Source organism: Bufo bufo, chromosome 10 (assembly GCF_905171765.1).
Source record: "Bufo bufo chromosome 10, aBufBuf1.1, whole genome shotgun sequence".
NCBI lineage: Eukaryota > Metazoa > Chordata > Amphibia > Anura > Bufonidae > Bufo > Bufo bufo.
Genome location: NC_053398.1, coordinates 9571627 through 9598543, shown reverse-complemented (window position 1 = coordinate 9598543; position 26917 = coordinate 9571627). Strand labels below are relative to the sequence as shown.

The 26917-nt window shown below is 46.8% G+C and overlaps 1 protein-coding gene across 1 annotated transcript in view; it reads left to right on the top strand.

Moving 5' to 3' along the window:
* Window positions 1-26094, top strand: part of TMEM86A (transmembrane protein 86A) — a 40727-nt gene extending 14633 nt beyond the window's left edge. The window contains exons 2-3 of the mRNA XM_040409768.1: window positions 18216-18480; window positions 21386-26094. Of these exons, the coding sequence (XP_040265702.1) occupies window positions 18216-18480; window positions 21386-21813 (693 nt within the window). The 3' untranslated portion in view covers window positions 21814-26094. The remainder of the gene's footprint in view (window positions 1-18215; window positions 18481-21385) is intronic.
* The last annotated feature ends 823 nt before the right edge of the window (window positions 26095-26917 follow it).

Below are 26917 nucleotides of genomic sequence, written 5' to 3'. Positions count from 1 at the left end.
ACAGGGATACCCCTTAACGGGGTTGTCTAGTCCTTTTATATTGATGTCCTGACATAAGGAGAGTCCATCAGTATTAGGGTCTATTCACACATCCGTATGTGTTTTGCAGATTTGCAAAACACGGACACCTGCAATGTGCGTTCAGCATTTTGCGGACCGCACATCACCGGCACTATCATAGAAAATGCCTTTTCTTGTCCACAATTGCGGACAAGAATAGGACATGTTCTATTTTTTGCGGAGCGGAAGTGCAAATCCGCAAATGCGGACGCGGGCAGCACATTCCGGCCCCATTGAAAATGAGTGGGTCCGCACCTGTTCCGCAAAATTGCGGAAAGGATGCGGACCCATTTTGCGGACGTGTGAATGGACCCTTAGATAGGCAGCGGTCCAACACCCCACCACCAATCAGCTGTCTGTAATAGCGCCAGAGCTGCAGCTACATCCACTCTCACTTCACTACTCCATTGTTTCCACTGCGTCTCATGACATGGATGCACTTTACTCCTCCGCATTGCAGCCGCTTTATAACGGATGTGCCTCTTACAGTAATGGCGGACTGTAAGGTGCCATCACATTTCGTACATTACTTTCTATTTACCGGACATTTTTGTATCACGAGGCTCCTAATTATTGTGCTCAGACAATTACGTGCTTCAGCTTCTGCATGAAGAGGATGTAGACCACGGGATGTTGTGCAACAGCGATTTCCTGCACTTTTCTATTAATTGACACTGAAAGGCTGATAATCGCAGTTTGGGCCAAAAGTTCTGCTGGGCACGAGCGTCTGGTCCGTCTGACTCTCTGAATACCGTAGATATTTGGGACACTGGGTAAAGTGCCTGATGGTTTCATAATGCAACTTGTTTGCCCTGTGCGGGAGATGCACCGGATTGATAGAAAGTAGTGTTGATCGAGCACCAAAGTGTTCGGGGGCTTGGGTCGAACACCTCGGGATGGTCGGGTTCTCTACCGAGCACAATAAAATTCAATGGGAGAACCCGAGCATTAAACCAGGCACCGTCTGCTCTGAAGAGGGGAGGGTGTCTGGTTCACAGGAAAAGGTCAGAAATTGATGGAAACACCACCAAAATGGTTCGGGAACAGCAGGGGGAGGATGTCTGGATGCATCTTGGACTCCCAGGTCGCTGCTGGGAACCATGTTGTCCGAGTAGTACGCGACTTTTACAGACTGACACTAATGCACACAAAACCGAAGATAAAATCGGTTTTAGAGGAAAAATTGTTCTGAAACATTCTTTCCTGTATATTTACTTGTATATAAAGTGCAAGTGCTGCCAAAAATTACAAGGAAGAGGCACTCCAATACAACCTGTATATCACATAAAGGAGGGCATCATACACATTGTGGTACAATTGTTCAGGTAGTGGGACTCCTACACTCATAAAGCCTATGCACTAAGGGAAAGGGCAGCCAAAAATTACAAGGAACCAGCACTCCAATACACCCTTTATTACACATAACACCCTTGAAAAATTATGATTGATGGCCTGCTGGTGACCCTCAAAAACATTAGGAGCACGGGCCTGCTGATCTGACCATCTAAAACATTACGGACGAGGGCCTGCTGCTGAGCTGACCATCTAAAACATTAGGGGTGAGGGTCTGCTGCAGAGCTGACCATTGAAAACATTATGGGCGAGTGCCTGCTGCTTAGCTAACCATTGAAAAACTTATGGGCGAGGGCCTGCTGGTGAGCTGACCCTCAAAAACATTATATGCAAGGGCCTGCAGGTGAGTTGACCCTCAAAAACATTATATGCAAGGGCCTGCAGGTGAGCTGACCCTCTAAAAGATTGTAGGTTAGGGCCTGCTGGTGAGCTGACCCTCTAAAAGATTGTAGGTGAGGGCCTGCTACTGAGCTGACCCTCTAAAAAATTATATGTGAGGTCCTGCAGGTGAGCTGACCCTCTACAACATGTAAAGTGCCTTTATGTTCAGCCGCTTTCCTCTGGTGGAGTAGAGAAGTCAGGGGCAATCCAGGCCTTGTTCATTTTTATAAGAGTCAAGCTGTCAGCATTTTCAGTTGAAAGGCGGATACGCTTATCAGTCATTATGCCCCCAGCAGCACTAAATACCCGCTCTGACAAAACACTGGCGGCAGGGCAGACCAGCACCTCCAAGGCGTAGAGCGCCAGTTCGTGCCACGTGTCCAGCTTGGACACCCAGTAGTTGTTAGGCACAGAGGGATCATTGAGGACGCTGACATGGTCTGCTACGTACTCCTTCACCATCTTCCAAAATGTTTCACACTAGGCCGCGCATCAGGGTGAGGGTGCTGGCGGGGTGTCATGAAACTGTCCCAGGCCTTGGAGAGTGTTCCCTGCCTCTGCTGGAACTTCTGTGTGTTCCCCTCGTCTCCCCTCCTCGGTTGGCCAAGGAATTACGTACTCTGCTGCCAGCGTTGTCAGCTGGACATTTTTGGAGCAATTTTTCCACAAGGACCTTCTGGTATTGCATAATTTTGCTCGTCCTCTCCACTAGAGGAATGAGAGAAGTTCTCTTTGTAGCGGGGGTCGAGAAGGGTGAACAACCAGTAATCTGTGTTGTCCAAAATGCGTACAACGCGTGGGTCACGGAAAAGGCAGCATAACATAAAGTCAGCCATGTGTGCCAGAGTCCCAACAGACAAGACTTCGCTGTCCTCATCAGGAGGATGACTCTCAATCTCCTCATCCTCTTCCTCCTCTTCGGCCCATCCACGCTGAACAGATGGAATTAATCTTCCATGGGTACTACCCTCTGTAGCGGAGGCAACCGTCTCCTGCTCCTCCTCCTCCTCATCATCCAATTTGCGCTGAGAAGATGAACGGAGGGTGGTCTGGCTATCACCCTGTGTACTGTCTTCCCCCATTTCCTCCTCTTCCATATGCAAAACGTCGGCCTTAATTGTGAGCAGCGAGCGTTTCAGTAGACACAGAAGTGGGATGGTTACGCTGATAATAGCGTTTATCGCCGCTCACCATCTGTGTTGATTCCTCAAAGTTGCGTAAAACCTCAGAGGTCAGACATCCATGCCCACTCCTCGCTTGTGAAGAGCGGAAGCTGACTGGAAAGGCGACGACCATGTTGCAGCTGGTATTCCACTACTGCCCTCACAAAGCCTGGCCAACATGTGGAACGTCGAGTTCCAGCGCGTGCTCACGTCGCACAACAGTCGGTGAGCTGGCAATTGTAATCGTTGCTGCAGTGTAGTCATTGACAGCGAAACTGTCAATGACTTGCGGAAATGGGAACACACGCGGCGCACCTTCACCAGTAGCTCAGGCAAATTGGGGTAGGTTTTGAGAAACCGCTGAACCACTAAGTTGAAGACGTGGGCTAGGCATGGTATGTGTGTGAGCTTGCCGAGCTCCAAAGCCGCCACCAAGTTACGTGCCATTATCAGACACAACCATGCCTGGTTCTAGGTTGAGTAGTGAGAGCCACAGCTCCGTCTGGTCCCTTATCCCCTGCCACAGCTCTGTTTGTCACCTAAGCAGATCAGTTTAGGCAGGCCAATTGGCGCTTCCCCACTTCAGTGCTACACTGCTTCCAGCTACCGGCTGACTGGTGCTGCAAGAGGATAATTGTGAGGTAGAAGTGGAGGAGGAGAATTGGGGGGTTAGAGCCACTAACGTAGGTGGTGGCGGAAACCCTGATGCAATTAGGGCCCACAATCCTTGGCGTCGGTAGCACCTGTGCTCCCGGCCTCCACAACGTTCACCCAGTGTGCCATCAGGGAAATGTAGCATCCCTGGCCGAAAGCACTTGTCCATGTGTCAGTGGCTAAGTGGACCTTCTCAGTAACTGCGTTGGTCAGGGCACGGGTGATGATACGGGACACATGCTGGTTTAAGGCAGGCACGACATACCGTGGAAAATAGTGGCGGCTGGGGACTGCGTAATAGGGGACGGCTGCCGACATCAGGCTGCGGAAGGCCTCAGTGACCTAAGCCTAAATGGCAACATTTCCAGGGCCAGCAATTTGGAAAGTTGCGCATATAGTGCTAGGGCCTGTGGGTGGGTGGCTGGGTATTTGCACTTGCGTTCAAATGCCTGGGGTAAGGACATCTGTACGCTGCGCTGGGACATGGAAGTGGATGTGGTCTCTGATTTTGCTTGCGAAGGTCCAGGTGCAGGGTAGGAGGCATCCGGGCCTGCGCCTTAAACATGGGATTGGCCAGCACGTAACACAGGGGAAGAGGAGGCAGTGGTGTGACCCGCAGACACAGATTCGGCCCCCCTATTACGGTGCTTTGATGCCATGTGGCGGATCATGCTGGTGGTCGTGAGGGTGCTAGTGTTCACGCCCCGGCTCTTTTTGGTACGGCACAGGTTGCAAATTACAATTCTTTTGTCGTCCTCACTTTAATCAAAAAAGAGCCCGACTGCGGAACACCTACCCCTTGGCAAGGGAGATTTCCGCAAGGGGGTGCTCCGGGGAACAGTTGCGGGCCTGTTTGGTGTGGTCCGCCTTCTCCCTTTTGCCTCTTCCAGCCTGTTGCGGTGCTGCGGATCCCTCCCCCTCTGTACTGCTGTCCTCGCTCAGCTTGCCACCTTCTCATGTTGGGTCAGTGACTTCATCATCCACCACCTCCTCTTTAACTTCCTCACTCTGGTCATCCTCCTGACTTGACCTTACAACAACCTCAGTTATTGACAACTGTATCTCATCCTCTTCATCAACCTCTTAAAACACTAATTGTGGTTGACTTATTGGCAACTGTGTCTCATCATCATCATCCACCTCCATGAAACACTAATTGCCGTTCCCCACCGTCATCTTCTTGTGACTGTGGATGCTCAAGAGTTTGGGAATCAGGGCACAAGATCTCCTCATGTCTCTCTTCAAGCGGGCTTGTTGAGAGGCCCAAATCAAGGAATGGCGCTGAAAAGAGCTCCTCGGAATATCCAAGTGTGGGATCACTTGTTTGTCAAGACTCTCCATGGTGGGAGGAAGGAGGATCAGGGTGAGGATTCTGTTGACCAGACTCTTGGCTACTGAGACTGGACTTTGTGGAAGACAGGGTGGTGCTTAACCGACTGGAAGCATTATCTGCTGCAATCCAACCAACCACCTGGTCGCACTGGTCTGACTTCGAGAGCGGTGTCCTGCGCCACCCTGCAAACTGGGACATGAAGCTAGGTATCGTGGATGAGTGTGTTTCTTGTGCTCTGGCAGCAGGCACAGTTTCACCGTGCCCAGGGCCACGGCCTCTGCGTGCACCCTGTCACTTACTGCTCGCCTTCTTCATATAAAATTTTATATATGCTTGAAAGTATGTCACACGTACAGTAGTGTAGGATTTGTAAGTGTATGCGCAAAAAAATAAAAAAGGTATTTGGGATGTGGAAACGTTACACAGGAGATATCCCGCAGATAATGTTATTGATGTCAGCAGCGGCTAATAAAAAATTACAGGGAATGTCACAGGTATTTGGGATGTGGAAACGTTACACAGGAGATGTACCCCAGGTAATTTTGCTGTCCGCAGCGGACACCGTCTACGGAGAAAGTACACTGGATGTCACTGATATTTTTTGGATGTGCACACATTACACAGGAGATGTAGTGCAGCTAATGTCACTGTCTGCAGCAGACACTGTCTACGGAAAAAGTATACTGGATGTCCCTGATATTTTTGGGATGTGCACACGTTACACAGGAGAAATACCGCAGATAATGTCGCTGATGTCACCAGCGGCTAATAAAAAATTACAGGGAATGTCACAGGTATTTGGGATGTGGAAACATTACACAGGAGATGCAGCGAAGCTAATGTAACTGTCCGCAGCGGACACCGTCTACGGAAAAAGTACACTGGGTGTCACTGATTTTCTTGGGATGCGCACACGTTACACAGATGTAGCGCAGATAATGTCGCTGTCTGCAGCGGCCTAACTATTGCATGCTATTTAGCGCAGGATGCGCTAAAAATAGATATTGCTGCCACACACAATAGTCCTTAAAAGGACTTTTGGGTCTCTGACAAGTTTTCCAACTTACAAAAAAAAAAATTCACTCCCTACACTATCTTTCCCTTCTTCAGCACAGCTCTCTCTGACTAACACTGAGCCAAACACGTGTCATCGGGTGCTATTTAGCACCCTATGACGTGTTCCGGCCAGTCAATCGCTGTAATGCCAGTAACCAACATGGCTACGGCATTACAGTGATGGCAGTACTTACCTGCACGTTTATTGGCTGTGTAGCAGCTAACAAACGTGCGGGGAGGAGACTCGAGCATTGCGTTCGAGCACATGCGGTATTCGGCCGAATACCGCCATGTGCCGAGCAGCGAGATGCTCGAGCCGAAATAGTGTTTGGCCGAGCATGCTCGATCAACACTATTAGAAAGGCAGCGGTGGCGTGTGTTCCCTGCACTGTCATCAAAGCTGATTTTACAAAAGTAAAAACTCATTAAAGTGATTCTTCAGTAGATGAGGTTCTGCTTGGGTATTTATTATGTGATGTAGCATCACACTGAGTATGTATTATGGTTCTATGTATAGTGTGGGTGTAAGCAGCAGCTGAGGTGTGTATAATTAGGTTCTGCAGCAGCTGAGGTGTGTATAATTAGGTTCTGCAGCAGCTGAGTTGTGTATTTTGAGGTTCTGCAGCAGCTGAGTCGTGTAGTATGAGGTTCTGCAGCAGCTTAGGTGTCTATTATGAGGTTCTGCAGCAGCTGAGTTGTGTATTTTGAGGTTCTGCAGCAGCTGAGTCGTGTATTATGAGGTTCTGCAGCAGCTGAGCTCTGTATTATGAGGTTCTGCAGCAGCTGAGGTGTGTATTAGGTGGTTTTGCAGTAGCTGAGCTCTGAATTATTAGGTTCTGCAGCAGCTGAGGTGTGTAATAGGTGGTTTTGCAGTAGGTGAGCTCTGTATTATGAGGTTCTGCAGCAGCTGAGGTGTGTATTATGAGGTTCTGCAGTAGCTGAGCTCTGTATTATGAGGTTCTGCAACAGCTGAGATGTGTATTATGAGGTTCTGCAGTAGCTGAGCTCTGTATTATGAGGTTCTGCAGCAGCTGAGGTGTGTATTAGGTGGTTTTGCAGTAGGTGAGCTCTGTATTATGAGGTTCTGCAGCAGCTGAGGTTTGTATTATGAGGTTCTGCAGCAGCTGAGGTGTGTATTATGAGGTTCTGCAGTAGCTGAGCTCTGTATTATGAGGTTCTGAAGCAGCTGAGGTGTGTATTATGAGGTTCTGCAGTAGCTGAGCTCTGTATTATGAGGTTCTGCAGCAGCTGAGGTGTGTATTAGGTGGTTTTGCAGTAGGTGAGCTCTGTATTATGAGGTTCTGCAGCAGCTGAGGTTTGTATTATGAGGTTCTGCAGTAGCTGAGCTCTGTATTATGAGGTTCTGCAGCAGCTGAGGTGTGTATTAGGTGGTTTTGCAGTAGGTGAGCTCTGTATTATGAGGTTCTGCAGCAGCTGGGGTGTGTATTATGAGGTTCTGCAGCAGCTGAGGTGTGTATTATGAGGTTCTGCAGTAGCTGAGCTCTGTATTATGAGGTTCTGCAGCAGCTGAGGTGTGTATTATGAGGTTCTGCAGTAGCTGAGCTCTGTATTATGAGGTTCTGCAGCAGCTGAGGTGTGTATTATTAGGTTCTGCAGTAGCTGAGCTCTGTATTATTAGGTTCTGCAGTAGCTTAGCTCTGTATTATGAGGTTCTGCAGAAGCTGAGGTGTGTAATAGGTGGTTTTGCAGTAGGTGAGCTCTGTATTATGAGGTTCTGCAGCAGCTGAGGTTTGTATTATGAGGTTCTGCAGCAGCTGAGGTGTGTATTATGAGGTTCTGCAGTAGCTGAGCTCTGTATTATGAGGTTCTGCAGTAGCTGAGCTCTGTATTATGAGGTTCTGCAGCAGCTGAGGTGTGTATTATGAGGTTCTGCAGTAGCTGAGCTCTGTATTATGAGGTTCGGCAGCAATTAACAGGCTCAGCTGATGCAGAACCTCTGTCCGAAGAATAGGTGAGGTCTTCGTCAATATATTACATACCACATTGGCCCAGCTGCTGCAGAATGTCCTTTTTGAACCCAATCTGGAAGCTTCATATGGTCCTTGACATGAAGAAGGATGGTGAAGGAGATGGGAGGCTGCTGTACAGGAAGTAAGGGCTGGAGGGCAGGGGGCGCTTTGCCGTCAGGCCCTGCAGAAGGTCCGTTTTTTCCACAAATTCTCCATTGACGTGTATTCTATTCTGTTTGTCAGAGCTGGAATAATAGAAATCATTATACTTATCCCGTCCTGTGGTGATAAAGCCTCCCGACCGGTGACGTGATTATGACTAAGGCCATTATATAGATAACCGCGCTCCGCAGAGCAGGATTATAACATAAAGGGCCATCGCGGCCTCGCCCGCTGCCGTTGTAGGTTATGAGCCGGCGTGACGAGTCTACTCCTTCAAGAAGCCTTATACAACCTTATAAATCCATCAGTCATCCTATGACGGGACGAGATTATGGGTATCAGGCGGGGGATGATGTCTGCGACCTGTGGCCCCTTAATACGCTCTCCAGTGATGTAAGTGATGCTAATGACTCATCCCATCCTCGGGGGGGATCATGGTGGAACCAGATGTGGAAGCGTCTTCAAATCACAGGGATGTCTGGTGCACGGGCAGAGCTGGCGCGTGCCACGTCGTGGAGCGCCCGCCGTGAGATGTTCAGAGAGTTGGATCAACCGGGATACAATGTAACAAACCTTCAGCGGTGAGAATTATCCGGTACTTTGGGACTCCTGGGAGGTCTCTGGCTTGGAAATCTATGGCGATCCTCCATATTGTATTGAGATCTCCAGTAAGTATCTGAGCTGTGCTTCAGGGGGTCTCAGCTCACATACCCCACCAAACTCTCCAGAGCGGATATGGGGCAAGACTACCACAAGGAAAGGGGTGTCGTGACCCCCTGCCCTCCCAGAATTACAAATTAGCCTTGCAGCTGCACCGGCTCTGACGCAGGCTCTGTGCCCATCAGGGGCCTGGATTGTGTCCAGATACTGCTGGGTTCAACTGTTCAGATTAGTAAAGCATTAGACAATTAGCCATTGATGTCGGGCGTCTGCCCCTTTATTAGCTCCCCTTGCCCCCCCCCCCCCCTTTTTGGCGATTTAGCTTTTTTCGTGCAGCTAAAGGGAAGTCTCACAGCAGCACAGAGTATGTACATAAAGTGTAATCAATGTACAATAAGAAGTTCTAAAACTTTCTAATATTCTTTGTCCAATTTCTCGCCATTTTCCAAATCTCTGCTTGCTGCCAGTGAATGGGAACGTCGTTGTTTACATTCACACGGCTAATTAGAGTTGTTGCGATACCAAATCTTTGATTCGGTTTCGATACCATAAAAAGTATTGCGATACTCGATACCATTCAATACCACTCGGAAAAAATAAACCAAAAAAGCCACGTGCATTCCGCATTTTAAAAAATGGCTAATCGCACAGTTTTTATTTATTTTTTCTGTTCCGGCGTTCACCGCATATTTCTTTTTTATATTTTAATAGTTTGGACTTTTCTGACGTGGCGATATGTAATATGTTTATTTATTGTTTATACATTTAATATGTGAAAATGGGAAAGGGGGTGATTCATACTTAACATTTTGGTGGTTTTTTTTTTTTACGTTTAATTTTTTTTACACTTTTTATTTAATAACTATTTCCCCCCTTAAGGGCCAGAACCTGGGATTTTTTTTGATCCCTTGTCCTATTCACCCTGATAGATCTCCATCAGGGTGAATAGGACCTCGCACTGTCCCTGTGCTCTGTACACACAGCATCAGGGATCTTACCATGGCAGCAAGGGCTTCAGTAGCATCCTGGCTGCCATGGTAACCGATCGGAGCCCCAGGCTTACACTGCTGGGGCTCCGAACAGAAGCTGCCACTGCCACCAATGAGGGGGAGGGGAGAGGACCCTGTGGCCACTGCCACCAATGAGGGGGAGGGGAGAGGACCCTGTGGCCACTACCACCAATGATTTTAACACTGAGAGGGGCCGGCGCACTGTGCCATGATTTTAATGGGGTGGGGGGGGGTGCACCGCGCCACCAATGATTATTACCCCTTAATACAGGAGGTGGGTACTGGCAGATCAGCGGCAGTTAACCCCTCAGGTGCCGCACCTGAGGGGTTAACTGCCGCTGATCGCAGCTCCCTGTCAGGGGCAGGGTGCCGGCAATGCGATTCTGCTGCCGGCACCCGCCTCCTGTATTATGTGTTAAATATTTCTTTATATGAGTCCAGACTAAGTATTAGACTACACAGAGCGGCGCCCAGAGATGTCCCAGCACTTACCATTATTCCTGGGCGCCGCTCCGTGCCCCATTACTGTCTCCTGCTCCATATGCCAATTACTATCGGAGCAATGGGGAGGAGACATCAGCTTCTCTAGTGGGCGTTCCTTCTCCCTGGCTGTAGCGCTGTCCAATCTCAGCGCAGAGAGAAGGAACGCCCACTAGAGAAACTGATGTCTCCTCCCCATTGCTCCAATAGTAATTAGCATATGGAGCTGGAGAGGAAACAGTAATGGGGGCACAGCGGGCGAACGGAGCGGCGCCCAGGAATAATGGTGAGTGCTGGGACATCTCTGGGCGCCGCTCTGTGTAGGAAAAGTCCTATCATTGGTGGCGCAGTGTGCCCGCCCCTCCTCCGCCCCTCTCCCCGTTCATTGGTGGCAGCGGCAGCACAGGGGGGAGGGAGACACTGCTTCCCTCTCCCCTGTGCTGCTGAGGGAACATGAGCGCGCTGACAGCAGCGCTCTCATGTTCAGAGATACTAGACTGTGCAGCAGCTCTCTCATGTTTAGAGATACTACAAGAGAATTATTAGGCAAATTAATATTTTGACCACATCATCCTCTTTATGCATGTTGTCTTACTCCAAGCTGTATAGGCTCGAAAGCCTACTACCAATTAAGCATATTAGGTGATGTGCATCTCTGTAATGAGAAGGGGTGTGGTCTAATGACATCAACACCCTATATCAGGTGTGCATAATTATTAGGCAACTTCCTTTCCTTTGGCAAAATGGGTCAAAAGAAGGACTTGACAGGCTCAGAAAAGTCAAAAATAGTGAGATATCTTGCAGAGGGATGCAGCACTCTTAAAATTGCAAAGCTTCTGAAGCGTGATCATCGAACAATCAAGCATTTCATTCAAAATAGTCAACAGGGTTGCAAGAAGCGTGTGGAAAAACCAAGGCGCAAAATAACTGCCCATGAACTGAGAAAAGTCAAGCGTGCAGCTGCCAAGATGCCACTTGCCACCAGTTTGGCCATATTTCCGAGCTTCAACATCACTGGAGTGCCCAAAAGCACAAGGTGTGCAATACTCAGAGACATGGCCAAGGTAAGAAAGGCTGAAAGACGACCACCACTGAACAAGACACACAAGCTGAAACGTCAAGACTGGGCCAAGAAATATCTCAAGACTGATTTTTCTAAGGTTTTATGGACTGATGAAATGAGAGTGAGTCTTGATGGGCCAGATGGATGGGCCCGTGGCTGGATTGGTAAAGGGCAGAGAGCTCCAGTCCGACTCAGACGCCAGCAAGGTGGAGGTGGAGTACTGGTTTGGGCTGGTATCATCAAAGATGAGCTTGTGGGGCCTTTTCGGGTTGAGGATGGAGTCAAGCTCAACTCCCAGTCCTACTGCCAGTTTCTGGAAGACACCTTCTTCAAGCAGTGGTACAGGAAGAAGTCTGCATCCTTCAAGAAAAACATGATTTTCATGCAGGACAATGCTCCATCACACGCGTCCAAGTACTCCACAGCGTGGCTGGCAAGAAAGGGTATAAAAGAAGAAAATCTAATGACATGGCCTCCTTGTTCACCTGATCTGAACCCCATTGAGAAGCTGTGGTCCATCGTCAAATGTGAGATTTACAAGGAGGGAAAACAGTACACCTCTCTGAACAGTGTCTGGGAGGCTGTGGTTGCTGCTGCACGCAATGTTGATGGGGAACAGATCAAAACACTGACAGAATCCATGGATGGCAGGCTTTTGAGTGTCCTTGCAAAGAAAGGTGGCTATATTGGTTACTGATTTGTTTTTGTTTTGTTTTTGAATGTCAGAAATGTATATTTGTGAATATTGAGATGTTATATTGGTTTCACTGGTAAAAATAAATAATTGAAATGGGTATATATTTGTTTTTTGTTAAGTTGCCTAATAATTATGCACAGTAATAGTCACCTGCACACACAGATATCCCCCTAAAATAGCTAAAACTAAAAACTACTTCCAAAAATATTCAGCTTTGATATTAATGAGTTTTTTGGGTTCATTGAGAACATGGTTGTTGTTCAATAATAAAATTAATCCTCAAAAATACAACTTGCCTAATAATTCTGCACTCCCTGTAGACTGTGCAGCAGCGCTCTCATGTTCAGAGATACTAGACTGTGCAGCAGCGCTCTCATGTTCAGAGATACTAGACTGTGCAGCAGCGCTCTCATGTTCAGAGATACTAGACTGTGCAGCAGCGCTCTCATGTTCAGAGATACTAGACTGTGCAGCAGCGCTCTCATGTTCAAAGATACTAGACTGTGCAGCAGCGCTCTCATGTTCAGAGATACTAGACTGTGCAGCAGCGCTCATGTTCAGAGATACTAGACTGTGCAGCAGCGCTCTCATGTTCAGAGATACTAGACTGTGCAGCAGCGCTCTCAAGTTCAGAGATACTAGACTGTGCAGCAGCGCTCTCATGTTCAGAGATACTAGACTGTGCAGCAGCGCTCTCATGTTCACAGATACTAGACTGTGCAGCAGCGCTCTCATGTTCACAGATACTAGACTGTGCAGCAGCGCTCTCATGTTCAGAGATACTAGACTGTGCAGCAGCACTCTCATGTTCACAGATACTAGACTGTGCAGCAGCGCTCTCATGTTCAGAGATACTAGACTGTGCAGCAGCGCTCTCATGTTCAGAGATACTAGACTGTGCAGCAGCGCTCTCATGTTTAGAGATACTAGACTGTGCAGCAGCGCTCTCATGTTCAGAGATACTAGACTGTGCAGCAGCGCTCTCATGTTCAGAGATACTAGACTGTGCAGCAGCGCTCTCAAGTTCAGAGATACTAGACTGTGCAGCAGCGCTCTCATGTTCACAGATACTAGACTGTGCAGCAGCGCTCTCATGTTCACAGATACTAGACTGTGCAGCAGCGCTCTCATGTTCACAGATACTAGACTGTGCAGCAGCGCTCTCATGTTCACAGATACTAGACTGTGCAGCAGCGCTCTCATGTTCACAGATACTAGACTGTGCAGCAGCGCAGCCCAAGCCCAGTATCGAAAAAATGGAAATCGGGGGTATCGTATCGGTACCGGGACAAAAGTATCGATTGGGTATCGAAATTTCGAAACCCGCAACAACCCTACGACTAAGCACTTGCTACGGTTGCAGACGGATACATTTTACCTGCACTGATACATTGTAACGATGAGTGCTGCGCATGTGTTTAACTCGCAGACTGTTGTCTAGACTGGCTGCAGTTGTAACGAACCCTCCATACAGAGGCTTTTGTCCGCAGAATTCGGGATGGATTCTGCGCCAAAAACCATGGGGCGGCCGCATGAAGACCGTCTCCATTGTTTTCAATGGGAGGCCACGCCGTCGGTTATCTTCCATGACTGGAACGTGGCCTTTCTTGACTCCACGTCTGCACAGATGCAGCTGGAAGATGCAACCTGCAGTTAGGGGTCATTCAGTGAGGCTCGCCCAAAACTAGGTCCGCATCAAAATCCAGCATGTGAACTAGCCCTTAGGTCTGTACAGATTTTCAGTTACCAGAGGGAAGAAAGAATATTTCCATTTGCTGAAAGCTAGCAGAGATCTCAAGACTGGCGAGTCATTGAAACACAATGGGGGTCATTCACAAGTCAGTCTTAGAAGAAAAGCTCTTAATAAGGCCTCATGCACACGGCCTTGTGCAAACAGCAGGTCCGCAATATGCGTGCTCACCGCACCACAATTGAATGGGTCCGCAATCCGGAGCTGCGGTGCGGAACAGAGGCACTCTGTAGTGCGGATCACGGACCCATTCAAGTTAAATGAGGTCTGGATCCGTTGCGGCAGCCGCCTGGTTGGTGCCCGTGCATTGGGGAAATTTGAGACATGACCCTGCCCCTTCTGATAAGCTCCACCCACTTTTCAAGGAATACTGAAACCGATGTAAAAACTCAAAGATGTCGCAAATGTTTAGGTGGTCACATTTAGTAAATGACCCCCCAAAGCCTATTAAAAAGTAAAAAAAAAAACTTTTCATTGCATGATAACTTGCAGCACGTTGCCTTGTCATGATTTGTGAACCAGTACTATACCAGGTCTCTCCAAACCCCTCCCCTGCGCTCATAAGCCCCTCCCTTTCCACGGTCTGAGAATATCGCTGGGGCGGCTTATTGAGGCAGAAATGTCTTGTGGGAGCCGCTAGTTGACTCTGAAGATGAGCGTCGGGGATTAGAGCGAATGGAATATTAAGTCTCAGCGTCCAGGAGCGAAGAACGCAAAAAAAAAAATAAGCGCTTCATTAAACCGGATGCCGAGGGTCTAAGAATAGAAAGAGGCAGAGGGGACAGTCATTACCACAGCAGAGGGTGACGTGACCCCAAATAGCAAAGGTGTCTGCAGTCTCAGGCTCTGCCAGGTGCAGGAGGTGGTATGGCGGCACATGAAGTCCCTGCGGCGCCCTGCTGACATATGTGCTGCCATATGGCGATGCTTCTAGGGAGGAATATCCGCAGTAAGGCTGGAATCACACATGCAGTTTTTGGTGCAGGAGCTCAAGTTAATGCATTTTAAAGTCGCTGCACCTGTTTTTCTAGGCACAGTATGACTGTAGTTAAAGGGCATGTAGACTTTTGAAGCCCATTTTTATTGCCCCAGTGCTCCTAAAATAAAATGAAGCAGCATTACAAATAGTCTTGTTTAACCACTTCATTGCCGGAGTCTTTCCTTACTAGGCCAATTTTTCAGTTTTACTGCAAATAACTACCATTTTTCAGAGTAAAGTGGCAGTGCGTCTTATAGTCCAAATGCTAATGACCACTTTCATTATGGAAGCGGTCATTAACGTGCAGGAGGCGTGGGGAGCTCCGCTGTATTCACTGTCCCTGGTCTTCTTCTGGGCCCAACTCTGCTCTGTGTCCTGATGGCATACAGAGTCAGAACTTAATGCACGTAGGCACACACAATGACCTGACGCTGTGTAACGTCAGGTCAAAGTGCAGCGCAGGCCAGAATAAGAGCGGGGAGTCCTGGATCTGCAGAGTTGGCAGCGCTGCCTGGAGCAAGCAAGGCAAGTTTTCTTTACATTTCTGATCTGAGATCTGATGGGGGTTTTGATCTGAGGCTGACGGAGCTTAGGGGTTTTGATCTGAGGCTGATGGGGGTCTGATCTGAAGTCTGATGAAAAAAAAAATTTCATTATTTTTCTCCTCTAAATCCAGGGTGCGTCTTATAGTCCGGTGCATTTTATAATCTGAAAAATACGGTAATTCATTTCTGAGCCAGAGAACATGTATTTGACATTATTTTTCACAGGAGATAGACTTTTCTTTTGTGCCGTTAGATGAGAGATCTATTTGAAAACAAATAAAGAAAATGTATATTTTTCCTTTGTTATCTTTTTTTTTGTAACTGTTACAAAAGATTTCAAGACAAAATATTAGTATTTTTTAAATTCTTTAAGAAAGCAAAAAGGAAAAAAAAATGTGTGTACATTTGTATATTTTACACATAGAAAGTCCACTATACAATTGATAAAACGAATATATTTTTTATTTCATATGTTCAGGAACAAAAAAAAGGGGGGGGGATGTGTTTACATAGTCCGCTATACTTTTGGTAAAGCTAGTAACTATAGCTATAACTTTTTCATTTTTTTTACTTTATGTTTTTAACTTTTTTTGTTATTAATTTAGAATTAATTTATTTTAAATTTTCCCCCCTTTTTTTTAAAAAAAAAAGGAAAAAAAGTGAATTAACCCCTTCCTGGGCAGGAAGGGATAATTCACACCCTGCAGGCTCACAGTTAATTTTACAGCCAGCAGGGGGCACTGTCACATCAAAAAGAGCGCTCCCCTGACAGCTCGTTTGCATTACAGTGCCGCGGATCGCTTTCCACAGCAATGCCACTTTGCCTGGTCTCAGGGATCCTAGATGTGACCGCAGCTTTCTATTGAGAGTCGGGTTACAGTTAAGAGCCTACAGCCACGATGTACTCTATATAGTCATGTGGCAGTAAGCAAAAGGTTACAAATTGCCTACTGTTATTATTTATTGAATGCACTTATATATCACTACTATATTCTGCGGCGCTTTGCAAACATTAGCATCCAACTGTCCCCAGTGGGGCTCACAATCTAAGGTCCCGATCAGTAGGTCTTTGGAATGTGGGAGGAAACCCGAGAACCCGGAGGAAACCCCCGCAAACACGGGGAGAACATACAAACTCCATGCAGATGTTGTCCTTGGTCGTATTCAAACCCGAGACCCCAGCGCTGCAAGGCACCAGTGCTAACCACTGAGCCACCGTGCTGCAACTGTTCTTTGTTTACTGTTTATAGACTGTGTCACCATGGTTACAGACTACAAACAAACCCTGAGTAGTCTGACCCTGCAGTCACGTGCCTCCTCTTTGATAATCTGCAGACAGTAGAAGGGAATGAAGATGGAAGAGAGGGACACATGCCAGCAGGATCAGACTACACACAGTCTGTTTGTGGCTTGTTCTGTATAGCAGGCGTATACACAAAATTGTAGGAGGTTTTTTTAATCAAACTATTTGTAATGTTGCTTAGTTTTTTATTTTAGAAGCATTGGAGCAATAAAATGATGGTTTGCAAAGGTCTACACCCCCCTAATTATACCTGGAGATTAATATTTTTCTGGTTTACAGTAAAATTGCTGTTAAAGTATGAGATGGATTATTTAGTTTGATCTTAATCTCGGGATTAATGGTATTGATGAGAGTCACTATGATTGGATGCGGCTCTCGGGTAGACAGCAGCCATTGATTTCAGTAAGTGCGAGTGAGATGCATCATGACATCTGTGCCTATAATCAATTATTATTCGTGTCACAGGAATCACCCGAGTGCACAGGGCGTCCACATCCCGCCAGCAAAGAAGCCGCTCGTAGGGGAACGCGCCGCTTTGTCTGACTCCTCTAGCTGAACTTTATTGATGTGGTTTGCAGCATGGGCAGACTAGGGGCTTTTTCGATTTTTTTTTTTTTTTTTTGTGCTCCCTTGTGCCAGCAATGGAAAAAGAAGCAACTTTGTAAATTTCATTAAAAATATCTTATTTTCTTGTGTCTAAAGCTGCTGTTCGCCTGTGCATCTCCATGGTAACAGACTACAAACAAGCCCTGTGCAGTCCTGCTGGCATACTCCCTTCTCTCTGTCCCCTACGTCCTCCAAATATAATTAAAAGGGGTATTCTAGTTAGATTCAGTTATAAGGATAGGGGATAACTACTAGAATGCTGGGAACCCTACCGATCATGAGAACGGGGCCCTGTACCCCCTGCAGCCTCCCTGAAATGAAAGTAGCGGAAGGTCCGGCATGCGTGCAGTTGGTAACTGCTGTCTGTTACCATAGACATGCAAAAGTCTGCAGAGCAGCTGTAGACACAAAACGGAAGGAAGACTGTTTGCAAAGTTGATTTGATTGATGTATGTTGGATGCAGCATATGCAGAGCACACTGGACATAAAAAAAAAAAATAGGGCTCATGTACTAACATTTTTAGTCAGTTTTTGGCATAAAAAAGTTTCAAGACCCGGTCTTTGTAAATGACTCGAATGTGTGGCCCTCAAAATAAAGTGCCGCTGAGGCCTCCATAATGACCAGAAGTTGCATAGAGGAAGGAGCAGCACAGAGTGTTTCAGGAAAGGTGTTTGGTTGTGGGGGTATTCATGTGATGATGTCAGAGACTTCGCAGAGGCAGTGTCATCATGTGAAGAATAGAGTAGAGGCAAGGGGGGAGGTCACAGGACTACACAGCGGAAGGAGCATTGTCTTACAGTAACACACAGCCTGAAAGATACGTGGTGGAAGGAGCAGAGCCCCAGCAGCACAGAGTATTTCAGAAGAGGAGGAGTGCGCTGATCTTCTGGGAGGGTGGACGGAGCAGGTCTGGGGAAGTGTGGTCCTTTCATGTATGTCCTATCTTATACTATTCTGTAGAATCACAGGAGCTTTTCTTCTCCCACAGGTCAAGTGTGAAGGCCCGAAGCTGGTCCCGTTCTTCAAGGCCACTTGCGTCTACTTTGTCCTGTGGTTGCCGACCTCCAGCCCGTCCTGGTTCAGTGCCCTCATCAAGTGTCTGCCTATATTCTGCCTGTGGGTTTTCCTTCTGGCCCACGGGGTGAACTTCCTCGTCAGCCATGGCAGTGCCAAGAGGATCTTTGCAGGACTAATCTTCTCGGCAGTGGGCGATGCCTTCCTGATTTGGCAGGAACAGGGATACTTTGTTCATGGTGAGTGAAGCACATCAAACGCCTATTGTACATGGGGCGTGCTCCTCCGCCAGTGGGAACTCAACCCGGCGTTGGCTTTCAGCTCTGGCGACCTGTGGCTCTCAGGCTGCAGCATCTGACTCCATGCAGAATGTAAAGTTCACATCCCTCCACACATCAGTGTTTTACATTTCCCGGATAGATTTGTTGCCGCCATAACTTTCTGTTATCAGCCAGTAAAGGGCGACAGGACGGAGGTTGTCGCTTCATTTCCAGATGACTTTTAGGCCTCATGCGCACGACCGTTTTTTTCTGGTCCGCATCCGAGCCGCAGTTTTTGCGGCTCGGGTGCGGACCCATTCACTTCCATGGGGCCGCAAAAGATGCGGACAGCACTCCGTGTGCTGTCCGCGTCCGTTGCTCCGTTCCGAGGCCCCCGCAAAAAAAAAAATAGCATGTCCTATTCTTGTCCGTTTGGCGGACAAGAATAGGCATGTCTACAATGGGCCGCCCGTTCCGTTCCGCAAATTGCGGAAGGCACACAGGCGGCTTCTGTTTTTTGCAGACCGCAAAAAACGGAACGGTCGTGTGCACGAGGCTTTAGTCTCAGCTCAATCTGTGGCAGTTCTGGTGCAATCACTTCCAGCCACTGCAGCAAATTCAAATGTCCTATGGTTGCTCCTCCTGGCATTATAGATGAATATAGTTATTTTTTAACGTGTCCCCCCCAATATGAAGGGCTGATGCTCTCCAGAACTTTGCCTCAGCCCCTTTTTGATTTTGCCATTAACAGGATACAGGCTCTGTGCATTGCGTCTGTATTCTGCTGACAGTGCCAGGAGGAGTAGCCTGAGGGTCTTGAATTCCCAACAGCTGCACTGGAATTATCTCAATCCCTCCTGCTGTTAGGATTTAATTACACATCCATGTCAATCTTGAATCATTTGTTTCGGTATTTTTTCATGCAGTTAACTTTTTTTTTGCGTCCGTGACATAACGCCCATCTGACATCTACATACTGCTGCGTCCGCCTTGATTGGCTACTCTGGTCACATGACATCATATAGATATCATGTCACTATGACCATGCACACACAGACACATTCTTCTGATGGGACATGTACCTACCTTCCCTATTCTTCTGCAGTGTCAGCCCTCATACTGTCATATGGCGGTAGTATATAGGCAAGGACAAGGCGGCATTGACTTTTAAAGGGGTTTTAAAGTATTAAAAAACACGGCTGCTTTCTTTAGGAAAGAGCGCCACATCTGTTCACAGGCTTTGCATGGTATTGCAGCTGAGCGCCATTCACTTTTATGGAGCTGCATTATGGGTACGTGTGCTGTCCGCGGAGAACACCTAAAGCAGACGTACGTGGAACACTGACGTGTGAATGAGGCTTTACTCTAGAAAGTATCTATGAAATATTGGGGATTTAAAGGGATCATCCAACCCCTATAATGACCCCCCCCTAATACCTGGGCACCTCATATAGGTTATACTTACTCCAGTCCCCGTCACCCGCGTCGCTCCTAGGGAGGCTCGCCGTCGCGGACTGCTATTGGCAACACCCCCTCCCCCTTTGCCGGATGATTTGCGCGACGGGGAGATGCAGTGGAGCAGGAGCGACACGGGGAGCGGGGTAAGTATAATCTATATGAGGGGCCTGGGCATTGGTGGATCATTATAGGGATTGGATAGCCCCTTTAATTCTGCATGCCAACCTCCTCCTGGCGAGCTCGCCATCACTCTGCGCGGTGCTGGGAGATTTGCATTGCACACAGCTCTATAGTCTGGGAGCCACAAAGGCCTCATTCACTGGCCTCAGACAGTAAATCCCTTTCTCACGTTTTTTCCCCCCTGCAGCCATTTATCGCTGTGAATGGACGATGGGAAATATAATTGCTGGCAGAGTGATGGCTGCTCGCCCTGTATGTAGACCCCCCCCATTTGACATTTTATCATTGTATCTCAGATAATGGTTTCTCTCTGTATAATTAGTATCAGATAACTGGATACAAAAAATGTACATTCCAGGTGAGAATGTATATAAAGAATCATCATTTAATCATCCGCTTCATGGGCGAGAGCCCCAAGCCCGTGCAAGATGAAATACGTGGTTACTAATTGTGGCCACGTGGGTCAGTAAATAGTTAATTTGCAGACTTGGGGCTTTTGGTCGCCCCATGCAGCAGACACCACGCGGAGTGCAACCCTTAGTGAAGATACAGATTAGAGAGATTATCCAGGTTTATGTAAATGAAGCATAATATTAGTATAACGAACAGTTCTGCAACTTTCTATTGTACTGTTTTTAAGATCTCTGCTTGCTGTCTGTGAATGGAAACATACTGAGACAAGAACAGGGCTCATGACAAGAGAGATCTGTACCTGTCCCTATTTCTTTTAGTGCTGGGATCGGCATCCTTGGCCCCCCAGCTGTGGTGTCTACGACTCCCAGTATGCACACTTGTTTAGCTGTTCCTGGAACTCCCATAGAAGTGACTGGAGCATGCTGGGAGTTGTAGCTTCACCACAGCTGGAGTGCCAGACGTTGCATATAGACCACCCTCCATTAGGACTGAGTGCACATGTTGAGTTGCCAAATTAGTTCGATTGGGGTTTATCATCGTTCACGTGACCACTGCTGCCAATCACTGGCCTCAGTGGCCCCATCTGGAAGGTTTAGCAGAACTGTGTATTACATGGTCACCAGTTCATTTGAATAAGCGGCATGTAGTACCACGTTTCTCCTGCAGTGGCCGCTGAACCGTGCAGCCCACCTTTTTAGCTGCCTGATCGGCGGCAATCACCAGGATTACCAGCTGGTTCTCATTTAGAGGAGTTATATTCTGTAAAGTCACATTTTACTGATGTGTGCTTCGGGCTTTATGTGTAATTTTAACCCTTTCTTCCCTTCCCTAGGTTTGCTGATGTTTGCCATCACGCACATCCTGTATTCTTCTGCATTCGGGATGAAACCATTGGACCTCCGGACCGGTGCCGTGATGGGCTTTATATCCAGCATTTTATACTCTTTCTTGTACTCTTATCTCTCAGGTCCATTCACCTACTTGGTGGCCGTCTACACCGCTCTCATTGCCTTCATGGGCTGGCGCGCCGTTGCCGGGGTGCAGCTGTGCAATGACCTATGGACATGGACAAAACTGTCAGCATGCATCGGTGCTGTGCTCTTCATAGTGTCTGACCTGACTATCGCGGTCAATAAATTCTGCTTCCCCGTCCCATGCTCCAGAACCATCATAATGGCCACCTATTACACGGCCCAGATGTTGATCTCCTTGTCAGCCGTGGAGTGCAGGGACGAAGATGATTATAGGAAGAAGAAGTGAATTCTTGACTAGTTTGGAAACTTGGGAACATTTCTCCTGGTGAGATATTTATCTCCAGTGCATTGATCGTGATTTTGCTTCTTTGAAGCAGTGACGTCTGCTTCGCCGGTGCCCTTTAAATATGGTTTTATGGTCAGTGTGGCTGCAATGACAGATGCCAGCAATGGTCATCGAGAAGGTCCCCGCTCTTCCTTTGCATTGCTTGAGGCTGGGTCTATGTGAAGCTTCTCAACACTATGTCCTGTATTTCATGCACATCCTATAACTTATGTATTCCAGAGGGCTCTGTTCAGCATCATGGTCCACATCCAGGACACCCTCTCAATGTGCAGGACTTAACCGCTGTATATCTATAGTCCTCAGGCAACGGCATGGACTGAACTTCTGAGACATCCTGGATAAGTATTGATCAGAGCCCTACGGTCAGTCCTAGCCTGGGACTTCTCTGTAATATGACCACTACATACAACAATCTGGTGCTGCTTTTGGCCAGTTCAGGAGGCTGTGAGATGTAGCTCATACTGTATGCCCATGAGTCTGACTCTCCTGTTATGGGGGTTGTCCTACAACGTTCATTAGAAGATGCAGATTTGACCCGGAAGTGGTGATGACGTGACTACAATGTACATGAATATGTTATATGGCTCCTCAGGGGCGGTGCCAGCTAGAGAAGTTGCTCAGTCCAGAAACCATGCAATGATGATGTCCCTCACACTCTGCTGACACTTTAATGGCAGCAATTTGGCCTTGACTTTCTAGCATGTCTTGATTCTGCCTCCCAAAATCTATGAAGACAATGCGTGGGGTATTAGGCAGTGCAGGTGTAGAAGAGCCCATCCTGAGAGCCTCATACACTCTCCTGCACCTGGGATGACGCCTCCTGGATGAGACTTCTACCAACCCCATCACTCCCTTTTAAAAGCAATTTCAGTCAAAGGAAATGTGCCTGTCTTCAGGTCTATATTTTTGGCATAAGAAGACATAATTCCAGCTAGATTCTTGTCCGTAGGGGGCAGTTATGGCACTAACACTGGTTTCGTAATGACGTTCAGGTAGTCAGGACAGTGACTCCCACACTACTGTTGTCACCATATGGATCAGTCAGCAGGGGGCGACAATGGACACACGAAAAAGCTCTACCCGTAGTATTGAGAATGTGAATCTGAGCTCCCTCGTTAAGCTGGGGAGACCATGTACAATAAAATGACGGTATTTATAGAACCATTTCATTTAAGAATATTTATTGCATCATTGATGTTAATATCTGGTAAAGGGTTTCTACGGAATTAGAATAACATGGCAGCTTTCTTTTGGAAACAGTGCCGCACCTGTCAGCAGGTGGTGTGTGGTATTGCAGCTCTGATCCTTTGATGTGAATGGGGCTGTGTTACAATACTACGCACAGCCTGTTGACATGTGTTGCACTGTCTGTGGAAGAGAGCAGCCATGTTTTTCCATTCTTGGACTGGAGATGCTCTTTACAGGAACGCTCCCATCTCAAGGATATGCCATAAATGTCCGTGTCCCACCTGCCACTTGCTCTTGTCTTACACAGACTTCAGTGGAGAGGGTGAAACTGCTCTTCTCCCAATAAGTGAGGGTCCCAAAGGTCCCTTCACCTATCAGGCATGTATGTCAGATCCTTAAAGGGGACTTGTCAAATTGAACACGCTGTCTCATCTGCCAGGCCCATTTCATAGAACAGGAGGAGCTGAACAGATTGATATATAGTTTTATAGGAAAAGATTCAGTAGAACTTGTCATATATTCATTGTAACCTTTGCTCTTTCTATGCAGTGGGCGGTCCTGGCTGGGCGGTCCTAGTTGTCACTGAATAGGACCGCCCACTGCACAGAAAGAGCAAAGGTTACAATGAATATATGACAAGTTCTACTTAAGATTTTCCCATAAAACTATATATCAGTCTGCTCAGCTCCTCCTGCTCTATAACAAGATGCTGGCAGATCAGACTCCATATTCATACTGTCAGGTTCCCTTTAAGATAGGAATACCCCTTAATTACTTAAATTACTAGAGTTTAATGCTTCTTTTGACTTCTCCACCCATGTGTTGAGCTTACAAACGGTTGGACCAGATGGACTTTTCAACCTCATTATTTTTCTTTTTTTTTTATCCATAATTTACATTGTTTAAAAAAAAAAAAAAACATAAAAAAATTCAGGATAGACCTGACTTTTTTTTTTTTTTTTATATATATTATATTATGTTTACCCAGTATATCAGTTCTAGATTATAGTGTTGATTCTAGAACTTAGGTGCAATCATCTATTTTGTTTTTCTGTGTTCGGAGAATTTTTTCTTTTATGTTTTTAGTAGATCATTTTTTAGGTGTGCCTCTGTAGATCTGTGAAAAGGCAAACACTTTAATGTCTGGCCTATTGATAGGACTGGAGACTTCTGACATAGGTGTATGAAGCAAGAGGTCTACAGCGTTAACCCATATTCAGCTCTTATTTTATTATAAACTTGTGTTTGGTGATTTTTTTTAATTTTTTCTATGTGCAGGGTAATTAATAGCGCAATTCCACTTCAAAAAATGTTTTCAAGGTATAAATCTGCATAAAAAGTTGTGTAACTTTGCAAATACATTGCTTTATTGTTTTTGCATCATTTTTCAATTATTTCAGGTCGTTTTATCCATTCCTGCATAGAGCTGTCTTCAAAATTCTGCTGGTTGCCCTTGGATACAGACATTGGTTTAGCTCCACCCCACTGTCAGACATGTGACCTGCTTAGAGCTCCCACAATGCACTGCTCTCTGGTCACAGGACACCAGCAGATTTGAATTTTGCTTTAGAAGTGACTGGAGAATGCAGAATTTTGCGTTAGTATTGAATGGAGAAGAAGAAAAAAAACACAGTGTAACGCAAGATTGGGACAAGATTAGTAAAGCAAAGAGTTTACAACCTCTATGAACATTTTATGTCACTTGTATCTCTTGTCCACTTTGTTTCTAAATAAAGTTTATTGAAACAAGCTCTCCATGTGGACTTACTATGTATTTTATTATGCTCTGTGTGCCGATTCCGTCCTGAAGAAGATAACACCGCTGAACGGACTGTCCGCTAGAAGGACTGATACATGGGCGACTGTTTGGACTCCTGTCTGCTTGTTTCAATAAACTTTATTAACAAGGAAATTGACAATGATGTCTTTTTGATTCCCTGGGGTGACAGGTATTTACTGATAAGCCAAAAATAATGTATGTGTTGGTGTTAGACAACCGGCATTGTACCACCGCCATCTTATAATTTACGTCTTGCATCTGGGCTGTTTTTGGTTTGTGGTGAAAACCTGCCAAAATTCAGCTGGATTTATGTACGAATCCTCAAATTCTATTCATGGCCCCGTGACAAGTGCCCATAGGAATGCAGGAGCGACCGTTCGTCACGCCAGCGTTGGACTTAAAGGGGTTTTCCAGAATTAGTCAAGCATAGGCGCTTTCTTCCCCAGAACAGCACCACACCTGTCTTCAATATGTGAGATGCAGTACCAGGCACAACCCGTGGTCAGGGGTGGCGCTGTTTATGGAGAAAGCAGCCATATTTTCCCAATACAAATACTTAAAAAATAGTTATTTTTATGTTTCTTTGTATGTTTCTAGCTAAGCAAATATAAGGGGTTTTCAATTCACTTCCTTCATTTCCAGTGCCCCGTTTTCCTAGTTCGCTGAGCGTCACGTGACCCGCTCTGATGGAGCAGGTCTGCCTCTGTGCACGAAACGTGACTGTGGGCTGTGCGGGTTGGAGTGATAAGCCACGCCCCTGCACTGCTGGTCACGCCCCTGCACTGCCGATCTGCTGGCTGAGTGGTCTGCCCTGTGTTTCCCTCCCACTGGATTCTTCAGCACAGTTTAACCCCTTCTACCATCAGCAGCACAGACGCAGGTACAGGGTTTCCTCTTCTCCAGGCAGTGAGGAGACAAATGCTGTGCACAGGATCCTACCTCACTCCTCACTCTGAAACACGGAGCTGACAAAATCCTCTGTACTCCTATGCTGGCTGTGAGGAAGTGTCTGCAACAAGAACAGGTAGGGGGAGATCCTGTGTGTATCAGCAATGTTATTGTACTGTACAGCTGGGACTTGTAGTCCCACACATACAACATGAGTTTCCCAGCAGACAAGGCAGCAATTTTATTCACTCCCTTTGCAGAGCAGGGCGAGGGGAAAGGCAGTCTTTGTTGACACCTTCAGAGATTGTTGTTACACGCCCCCACAGCTCTGCAACTGCATGTAAACAAAAGGGCCAGAACAGAACTAGGTACAAATGAGTTAATTATTATTTTTTTTGCCTAAAACTTGCTGACCATCAGATTACAGTGCTTTTATTTTTTTCACATAACTTGTACAACCCCTTTAAGGGCAACGCAATGATGAGCTATACAGAAGGGCATTGATGCAGAGATCACTTATTCATTTATTTTTTTGGCCTCTCACCCATATCTGGGTTCTCACATGATGATGATCTCCACAACCACACCGTGAACCATCACCCATTCCACACCTATAGGTGCTCTTTCAGCTCACGGTGCAAACCAGTCATGTAGTCTACCGATCTGTGGCCGTACTGCCAAAAATGGCGGAGTCTTTTCCCGACTGCTCTTCCAATATCTGTGCGTTATTTATTGATGGAAACAACATGGTGGTGCATATGCCGTGATCATGTGACTAGCTAGCCCCGTCCTCCTTTTAGTTTACAGCTTTTTTTTATGGTAAATTTTATAAATAACCAACATTCTTGTAGGTAAATTAGGGTCATTTAAGCCAGGAATGGTCCAAAACCTGCATGGGAATGCAATTTCTGGGTGGGGCTTACAAAAACGCCTCCCATTGTCAGTTCAGGACAGCCCAAATTTGTCAAAATTGTCTCAGAAAATTAGGCACAGACACTTCAAATTCAGGACTGTTGGCAACTATGGTGTTTCTCTGTAGAATTGGTAACCATATTATCCTGGACATGGTCCTCCTGTTGTTGTTCCTGTCACTGGTGAGCTGTCATAGATCAGTGTGATGTCATCAGGTGGAATTGGTGATGTCACTTCATGATGGGACAGGATCAGTTAGCTGTATACTGGTAGATG